This window comes from Sprattus sprattus, assembly GCF_963457725.1.
Source record: "Sprattus sprattus genome assembly, chromosome: 3".
NCBI lineage: Eukaryota > Metazoa > Chordata > Actinopteri > Clupeiformes > Clupeidae > Sprattus > Sprattus sprattus.
The window spans coordinates 52506933-52516932 of record NC_137922.1 but is presented as its reverse complement, the minus strand read 5'-3'; the positions used below and the strand labels follow the sequence as shown (position 1 = coordinate 52516932).

At 44.1% G+C, this 10000-nt stretch overlaps 2 protein-coding genes across 2 annotated transcripts in view; one reads left to right on the top strand and one right to left on the bottom strand.

Annotated features, from left to right (window-relative positions):
- sbf1 (SET binding factor 1) overlaps positions 1 to 4710 on the top strand; it is a 65649-nt gene extending 60939 nt beyond the window's left edge. Inside the window, exons 39-42 of the mRNA XM_080834630.1 lie at positions 28 to 233; positions 649 to 724; positions 1040 to 1171; positions 1609 to 4710. Coding sequence (XP_080690756.1) covers positions 28 to 233; positions 649 to 724; positions 1040 to 1171; positions 1609 to 1707 — 513 coding nt within the window. The 3' untranslated portion in view covers positions 1708 to 4710. The remainder of the gene's footprint in view (positions 1 to 27; positions 234 to 648; positions 725 to 1039; positions 1172 to 1608) is intronic.
- Positions 4711 to 9880: 5170 nt separating this feature from the next.
- ppp6r2a (protein phosphatase 6, regulatory subunit 2a) overlaps positions 9881 to 10000 on the bottom strand; it is a 24466-nt gene continuing 24346 nt past the window's right edge. Inside the window, exon 24 of the mRNA XM_080834607.1 lies at positions 9881 to 10000. This exon is cut by the window's right edge and continues 616 nt beyond it. The gene's annotated coding sequence lies outside the window, so the exon portion shown is untranslated.

The following is a 10000-nucleotide window of genomic DNA, read 5'->3' as shown; positions in this document are numbered from 1 at the left end:
TAGGCTCTCTCCCCCTCTCTTGTGCAGCACTCCTTCTCCAGCTCGCTGCTGATGTCGTCCAACCTGAGCCACCAGCGGCGCTCGCAGGGCGTGTACCTGCAGGAGAGCGGCGTGGGCTCTTCCATCAACCTGTCCATGGACTGCGAGGCCTCGGCCGGATCCACGCCGGCAGCGGGCCGCACCAGCACCAGCACCCTCTACTCGCAGTTCCAGAGCACGGAGAGCGAGAACAGGTGGGCGGCATTTCCAAGGCTCGGCCTATCAGGTTGACTAATGTGCGAGGGAACTGTGGATGGGCAGAAGGGACGGCCAATAAGTGCACTGCCATTTGTTTACGGTCGTGATTCTGGTTATGGTATTTGACAAACAATTCTTGTCCAAAGGGGCTTGTGTAACATATTGGAAAATATCTAATATTAAGAAGATTAAAAAATATTGGCAGTTTGTTTGTGCCAAGTGGCTTGGGAAAGAGTTTGTTTTGTTTGTTCTTTCCGGAATGGAACTTAAGAATACGAACTGTTGCCGTCGATGGGGCTTTTGTAATTTGCCTTAAGTACCAGGTGCTGTTATTGTTCGTGTAATGTGTGCTTGAATGGATCTAAAGTGTGTGTGTGTGTGTGTTTCTGTGTGTGTGTCTGCAGGAGCTAGTATCCTTTACAAGAAGGGTGCACTGCTCAAGCCATGGAAGCCGCGCTGGTTTGTCCTGGACAAGACCAAACACCAGGTACTGGAGCAGAGGCCACATCAGGCTCATATGTCATGTGTCATGTGTCATGGGTCTGTCTGTGTGTGTTGGCAAAGGCTCACCTCTACATTTAATATTCTGCCTTTTCTCTCTACCTCTCTCTTCCTTTCTCTCTCTTTCCTTCTCTGCTGCCCTTGTCTTTTTCTGACTTCTGACCCTCTTGCTTCTCCCCCAATCCTCTTACCCCCCCCCCCCCCCCCTTCTCTATTCATCCATCTCCTCTCCCATCCCTCTATCTGCCTATCTCTCCCTCTATCTGGCTGTCTCTGTTTCTCTCTCTCTCTGTGTCTGTAGTTGCGTTACTATGAGACCCGTAAGGATAAGGAGTGTAAGGGGATGATTGAGCTGGCGGAGGTGGAGGCTGTCATTCCCAGCATGCACACCATGGGGGCGCCCAAGCAAATTGAGGAGAAAGCCTTCTTCGACGTGAGTACTCACTCCTCTTCCTCTCCCCTTCCTGTTACCAGGGTTACCACTAGTAAGTTCTATTGCCATGGAAGTGGACCATCTCCGATGCTCGGCTGGGATGTAGACAGAGCAGATCATTGTTTGTGTGTGTGTGTGTGTGTGTGTGTGTGTGTGTGTCTCGCAAGCAGTGTGACAGGACAGTATGAGTTACATTCAGTGATTTCTTTCAGTGATGAATTAAATCAAGGTCCTTGATTCAAAAAAAAAAAAAAAAATACTTGAGCCTGTCCATCCAGACTAGATTTTGACCTGTGTGTGTGTGTGTGTGTGTGTGTGTGTGTGTGTGTGTGTGTGTGTGTGTGTGTGTGTGTGTGTGTGTGTGTGTGTGTGTGTGTGTGTGTGTGTGTGTGTGTGTGTGTGTGTGTGTGTTTGTGTGTGTGTGTTTATCTCCACAGCTAAAGACGACCAAACGTGTGTATAACTTCTGTGCCGAGGACAGCCAGAATGCTGTGTTGTGGATGGACAGTATTCAGAGCTGCCTCTCGGACGCGTAGGAGGGGACAGGCCTCAGCGCCAAATGATCGACCAATCACACCTTTCAGCCACATCGCACGAGCCCGGCCTCCGGGGGGGTCTCTTGACGGACAGCTCTGTGGAGCCAATCACTTGAGTCCCCGCCCCCGGTGGATGGGTCGAGACTGATGTGGCGTTGGGCGGGGCCTTTAGCGTGAGGCGCTCTCTGTTCGGTGTTTCCTGTCGAACTTTGATGATGTCACATCACCATGTCTCTATGTTGATTTTTTTTTAATGAAAGAAAGAAAAAAGACTAAAAAAAAAGAAGAAGAAGAAAAGAAAAGCCCCCTGAATTCTTGGCTGGCCTTAATCTACCCCTCCTGTTCAACACACACTCACACCCACGTACGCAGGTGTGTGTGAGTGTGTGTTTGTGTGTATGTATATGCATCAGTCTCACTAACCACTAGCCCAACTGACCCTACTTTGCAGAGGATTTTAAGGCATGATGTCACTCTAAGTCCAGTTTACTGAAGCAGGGGCACCAGTGTGGACCAGCATGCACCACTACCACACCCCCTCACTCCACTGCCCCAAAAACACATGGGACAGAGACAGACACTTGCCACGGTGATACCCATGTTACCCCATGCCCCCCTCCTGTCCTGGTCTCACAGCTCTGCACTGCCAGCGGAGCAACAGTTAAACACACACACACACACATACACACACACACACAAACTCATACACTCTCTCTATCTCTCTCTCTCACACACACACACACACACACACAAACTGCCGAACCCACCCTTTAATCTGTGGCGTCGTGGCTATGCTCCTTTTGCTTTGGCTTTGCACAAGTCCAGCGGGTCATGAAGGACTTTTACCCCCCCCCCCTCCTCTCTCTCTCTCTCACGTGGGTGAAAGGAAGAAGGTCGGCGTGGACGTCAGCACCCTCTGCTGAGCAAAGCTTGTATTATTCTTCCCACCTCCGGGACCATCTCTTGGCTTTCCCCGCTCACTCTCGTGCCAGTTGGAGATTACCTGTGCTCAGATTGTTCGCTCGTTTACAGTGAAGTCACTCCAGTTTCTCCTCAGCAAGCAGATATATATATGCAGAAAACCACTTTATTACACAACTGAAGGGACGATGCAAGGAAAAAGGAGGGATATATTTTGATAGTAAATGTATGTATAGAATGAATCGTTAAATAATACCTTTTAAGATGGGGTGTTGGCAGCGCCTAAAGTAAAGGGGTAGGGCAGTGTTGGTGTCTTTTACATCCCATAATGATGCAAGGCTGTAGCTGGCTGTTGCGACCATTCTCCGTAGAGAGGTTAGAGTTCAAAAGGTCAGAAGCGGACTGACCAATAGTTGTTTTAAAAGCTGTTTTGTGCAACACAGCTGTCGTCGTGGCAACGCATACACATCTTGTTACAAATTTCTGAAGCCGGCATAGAAACAGCAGCAGTGGAATCAGCGGTGCAGGGCAGTGGAGGTGTCTGCTTTAAGGGGGGCACGAAGACAAACACACAAACACACACAAATCACTGTGTGTAGACTGTATGTAAAATGTGTGTGTGTGTGTGTGTGTTTGCATTTGTTCTGTCTCAATGTCGCCCTGGTTGTTACACCGCAAATGGGTCGTCACCGGTTCAGTTCTGCCCTGTGAGTGTGTGTGTGTGTGAGGACTTCATCTGCTGTATTCAGCATGTCTTCCAGAAACAGTGTTTTAGCCTGTAAGCCTGTTAGCCTCAGGCTGCAGGCCAGCACAGGAGTGTGTGCGTTCCGCTGCAGTGTTTTCCCCTCAGCCAGGAGATGTAGCCATTAGCGATTTTTAGCCAAGCCATTAGTTAATTGGTCTGTCTGTTTTTCCCCCCCGCTGGGCTATCTCAATATGCCGAAAAAGTATCACCTGTTTATCGTACCTATCAACTTTCTTCCTCTCCATTTAACGGTGCAACCACAAGAACCCAGCTAGTTCCACTCATCTCTTGACACACACATGCATACACACACATGCAGTTGACATTACAGTGTAAAATAAGGTTGTACTGCTGTTTCATTGAACTTTTTTGTTTTCGAATTGTAGATTTTTGTTCTAATAACGGCTTTGTATATACTACTCAGAGTTGTATGTAACATTTATGGTAGTAATTTATTTAACTTTTTTTTGTCTTCTTTAGAAACAAAAGTTCTTCTTCAAGCACCTCTGTTTTTGAGTTAGATAAATCAAATATGTGCCATTTGTTTATCTCTGTATTAACGTGACTAATGCTTTTGTTTTTTGACTTTAAATACTGCTAATGGGTAAAAAAAACGTAAAAAACCTAATTGTGTCGTTTAAAGAAGTTGGTTTAAAATGGTGGTCCTAATTCTCCCTTGTGTGCCCATGAAGAGAGGTGTGTGAAAGAGGAAATGCATCAGACTGAGTTTTGTTGCTACCATGGTGATTTTTTTTGTTTTGTTTTTCCAACAGTTACGGTTTGGTTGTGAGTTTGGGGGCTTTACTCTCTCACACTCTTAACACACATTTCACAGGCCTACCCTGATTTCCTCACAGTTTTCTTGATGCACAATCTCCTCAACTTTCCTGCAGAACAAAAAAGCAATTAGAACATTTTTTTTGTTTGGTTCTCGTTCCCTTCTTTTTTTTTTTTAAGAAATAGAAATTTTCTTCTGAGCCGGGTTCTTTTTTGTCAATCATGTAAAATATTTTTTAGGATTAAAAATGAAAACATGGTGCGTTTCATTGTCACTGGGCCTTGTTTTTGTTTCGTTTTTAAATTTTTAATTGTATGTCTCTTCTCTGCTTCCAAGGCGTCTGTCTTGTGTGAGTCATACTAGTTCGGTTTCCTGTTTGTTTTGTAAAGTGTTCTTTCTTTCTTCATTTGGTTATGTTGGAATCCAAACAGAAGACCTTCAGGTCCGCTTCCCCTCCTCCTGCACCTTTGTCTATCCAGAGGGAATGTCCATCTGTGCTGTACAGTCCTGAGTCCTTTAATAAACGCTGATGGTAGGCCATTAAACAGCTGCACAGGAGTTCCCATCAAATGATTTACATCCCCCACCCGCCTCAGTCCAACACGGGTCTCAATGGCTGATCCTCATAGAGACCAGTATAAGGGATATGTTAGGTTGGGGCGCAGCCTGGGTTCAGTTTGTCTCCTACCCGATGATTTACCCCTATTCCCTCTCTGCCCTGCATTAGAATAAAGGAAATGTGTTGGAAGGGCAGAAGTAATTGTGGTGCAACTAGACCAGTCGTTTTCCTAAACATGCTTTCCATCTGCCCTGCTGTGTGTCCCAGATGATCTCATCCCCTGATTAGCCAAACACCTTTAATAAAGAGCATGTAAATTACAGAGGGGTAGACAGTGTGTGTGTGTGTGTGTGTGTGCCCCCAGGGGTGGGTTTGAGATGTGGCCTACTTCAAGTGGAGAACAAAAGGCCTGGCAGAGCGCACTTTGTTTGGATGCACCGTGAGCACTGAAGATCGGCGTTCAACAACCAGGCATCAGCGGTGTGGATGTTAGGAGGTCATTAGCAGTGGTGTAGTCCAGGGTATACGCAGGTATACAGAGTATACCCACTTATTTTTCAGTCAGCGTTGCGTATACCCACTTCTCAAAACAGGGCGTTTATTCTGTGCTGTATGGGCTGCTTAAAAAAAAATTGTATACCCACTTCTCCAGGGACCACTACACCACTGGTCATTAGTAATATGGTGAAAAACTTGGCTGTTACACCTGGGGCAGTATGTGGTGAAGTGAAAACAATCATATGTGGAGATTACTTTTCAACTTTCGCATATTAGCTCTTGGGGGTTGTATGCACTCTAAGGTGAAAGAGCATAGCAGCTCATAGTAACAACACAGATGTATAACTGCATGCTCCCTACTTCAATTTTAAGTAGGGAATAAATACTACGTGTGTGTGTGTATTTATATTTTTATATATATATATATATAAATAATGTACAGTACCAGTCAAACGTTTGGACACACCTTCTAATTTTTTGACAAGTTTTTTTCTTTACTTTTATTATTTTCTACATGGTAGATAACTTTTTGTTTGGTACGTCATTACGTATGTGTCATTTTCTAGTTAAAATTTCTACAGTATTAATCTACAAGGTAGAAAATAATAAAAGTAAAGAAAACACTTCTCCAAAAAATTGAAGGTGTGTCCAAACTTTTGACTGGTACTGTATACAAAACTGATGAGGGGTTATGTGCTGCTGGGCGGGTCTCCATGATGTCTACCTGTAGGGTCAGGTAAGAAGGAAAACCTTACTAATGCCACAGTTACATAAATCATTGACTGATGTGGTCCTGTACTGAGATTCAGGCCAATGGAAGGTCCTGTTCAGATCCTTTTCTGTCCAACGTCTGACAGCCATAGACCCAACATACATGCACTTGTCCATTGGTAGGTGTTAACAGACTCAACATTAGACTGCGCTCTTCCAAGAAAACGTTCTCAGCCTTCATGCTAGTAAAGATGGCCATGGCGGTGAAAAAGCAAACTCGGCTAGTTACTTTTAGTTTAAAATACTCACTTTATTTTTACTGATCAGATGCAGACCTGCCAAGTCCCCTCTATGACTTAAGCTGTTTTTACCAGAAACGACAAATGAAATTGATATGGATAAAATTGTTATGCCTGTCTTCTGTAATGATGAAGTGATATAATAAAATATAACATTTTATCAGTCCATTAAAAATATACAAATATCAACATTTTTGTACAGAACAAAAACCCAGTTTGATCGCTTACTCTAATAAAATGGTGGGGGAGGGATGTTTGTCCTCCAGAAGCAAGTTAATTTTTGTGTGAAATACTTCAATCTGTGAAAACCTAAAGAACAGCACTAGTTTGGGGCAAATTTTGCTAGGCGATATGTTAAGGATAACATTATTTAGGGCCCTCTTTGAGGTAAAACCGTGCAAATTGCTCTTATGGACACCACTGGTTAACCATGAGAGATGTACAAGTCATCAGACCATGCAGACCTTTTGTATTGAAATATGCAGGTTTGCAACTGGAACAACAAAAGGACTGACAACATATATTTGTCTAAAAGTGTAGAGAGCTGGGTGGTCATTTGAAGCCAATTCTGTAATGCTCGGTGATGCTGTGGACGGCTTCCATAGTAGAAGCATGTGGGCGACGAGTATAACACAGTGGAGCAGACATAGGAGCGAAGTCCACTGCGGACTGAAACCTAAACACCAACTAAAAATGTCTGCCAGGTTGGAAAGAAGCTTCACACACAGAGAGTTTTGTTTGTACCTGGATTACATCTAGGCTATGGGCTACATCCAAGCGCACCCTGAAATTGAAAATAAGGCATACGAAGACTTAATCATGAGAAGTCTTGAGTTTCCACTCAATGTCTAATACCACATAAATCAGTTGGGAGTTCTGCATTAGACCTGCCCCTACTCACAGTAAAGCCACCGTTTATGAAGCAGAAAATGAACACCAGTCGAGTATGTGCGTGAAGGACCACGCCATCTAAGCATCTCCTCATGGTGATGGGACCGTTTCCATGATGTTTGTTCCGTTTTTTTTTTTTGTCCAGTACATAATTGCCCCCACCACAAAAGTGCCAGCCTCTCTCTGCTTTCAATCCACAAGCCCCAACCTCCCTAGGTCCCCACTGAACTGCACTGAAAAACACCAACTGATTGACTGCAGATCCCCCAGTCCATGTCGTACCCAAGTCAACATGAATCCCAGAGTACTTCACTGCTCGGGCATCAGAGTCCAGTCCAGTTTCTCACCTCCTCATGTGTGACAGACCCACTAGATCACTTCCTGCCATCACTTCACGCTGCCCTGACTGCATCAGACTGTGCCCGAAAGGTAAAAGACCTTCAGAGACCGTTGTAACATTGTTTCTTGTGGCCGGTCATGTTAAGCTTGCGGCAGGTATCGGTAGTGTCTGAACACAGCCATGTAGCACAAGGGGATGGGGGGGGGGCGTCATTCGGGCACATCCGCCCCCAATGACTGGTGTGTGCTGTACCCTGCGTCCATGTTAGACTGAATCCTACTTCAGGCACTTCTCATGTAGACCTCATCTCGCACTAACTCAGTGTAAATGTCAATCAAATGGCTTGACCGAAACAGACCCTGTATTTAATCTTGATGACGGCCTCAGCCTCCCTCTCTCACACGCGCGCGCACACACACAAGCACACACACACAAACCAGTTTGAAGGCAGAAATGACTTGCCTTTCCTGCCCGTTAAAATTCCCCAGTAAGACCAGTGAGGAGTGGAGTTAAGAGAGAAAGCAGTATTTTGGTTGCTTATACAGTAATCACATAAATTAGATTTCTACAATATGCAAAATAATATTGGTTAAATTCAAAAAATAGGATTTTAAACATACAGCAACAGAAATAAAAGGCAATCATTTTGGCTTCGGAAACAAACCTTTTTTTTTTCCTTTCCTTTTGAAAATGTCACTGATATATATAGATATATATACTGTTGAAAGCAGTATGCTGGGAGACCCGAGGCAGAAACAGAAGAAAACAATACACACACAAACGCACTCACTTGCTCTCACACACACACACACACACACACACACACACACACACACACGTACTATAGCACAGACGTATACGTCTCCACCTCACACTCCTACAAGTGCAAAATAAAATAGCTTTCAAGAAAAAAAAAGGAAAGGAACATTGTTGTAATCCAGAGATTTGGTACCATAAAGCGCTACTTTAGATATGACTGTTGAAGAACAGTAGGCCTAGGCCTGCTACTGAAAAAGAAAAAAAATATAAATTTAAAATAAAATAAAACCGAAGAAGGTGTGGATACTAGGAGAGCATGGTGTCACTCTACAGCTATGAGTCTTCAGCTCGATTTTTTTTCTTCTTCAGTTTTTCCCTGTTTTTTTGTTTAATAAGTTCAAATTTTGACCGTTGTCCTAATGGCACAAGAACGAGACCACAGCGACGTGACGTCCCACGGAGCAGTCTTAAACAGTGACTAAAAGGTTGGACATATACTTTTTTTTGTTTTTTTATTTTTCTTGGTTCGTCTTTCTTTTGTTTGTTTGACTTAACGATAGACTTGAGCGAGGGGTGGGATGTGCACTGTACGTACGCATGTACGGGGCGGGGCGGGGCGGGGCGGGGCGGGGGGTAGGCCATCATTAGGTTGAGGGTTGGGGGTGGGGATAGTTTGGAGGGTTGGGGTCAAACTTAAGGCAAATGTCGTCACAAATGTATTTCAATGCGAAAGAACAAGTGCTGAATATTTCAACTTGATATTGTTCAGAAAACACAAGTTCTCAAAAATTGCTTTTCATGAAGATTTCTAGATGTTGGCATTATATAGGTAGATAATTATATATTTAGGTAGATAATGTTTTGGTTCATTTTTTTTATATCAATTTTTCTTAGGGCAACAACTGGACAAACGTAAGTTAATACAATCAGAAGGTCTTGGCTAACTAGCTAGATCAAAAAATTGCTTGTATATGCTTTGAGTATAATGCTTCACATGCGATTTAAAATCTGAAAGGAAAGAAAAAAAACAAAACTTAAAAAAAGAACATTTAAAACCTGAACTGTCAAAATATATTTTTTGTACTTGCCACCAAGAAGGCCAACTTACTAAATCAATTTGACTTAAATAAAAATGGCAAACAATTGTTATTATTGCACATGATAAGGAGGCCAAACTCTCGAGATGGAGAGAGAGAGAGAAAGAGAGAGAGGAGAGAAAGAGAGAGAGGTAGAGAGAGAGAGAGAGAGAGAGAGAGAGAAAGCCATCTCGAGAGCTGGCCCCAGGATATATCTCCTGACTCCCGACAAGCACTTGAGCACATTCAACTGATTTCAAATCTAGAGGAGATTTGGACACTCTGGGTTGTCCCAGTCGAACGTCTGAAGCGCTCCAGCGCCCTCGCATGGACCGGAGGTCAAACTTTTTCTTTGTTTTTCTTTTCTTTAAAAATAATACTTCCATTTTTTAGTTTTGTTTCTTGTGCTTACATACACAGCAAAGAGAGCGTTGCATAAGTGCTTCTTAAGCGCTGTCGTCTGATTGGGTTCTAAAGAAGAGAACATGATTTGATTGGGCACAATGGGACTGCTTTTGGTGGGGGGGGGGGGGGGGGGGGGGGGGGGGGGGGGGGGGGGGGGGGGGGGGGGGGGGGGGGGGGGGGGCAGATCTGTAATATTGGTGGTGATGACAGAGGTGTTGAGGTGGAGTAACCTGTGCTTAACTGAAAGCAAAAACAACCAGAGGAACCAAAAAGGAGAGGAGAGAAGGAAAGAAAAACAGAGAGAGAAAGAG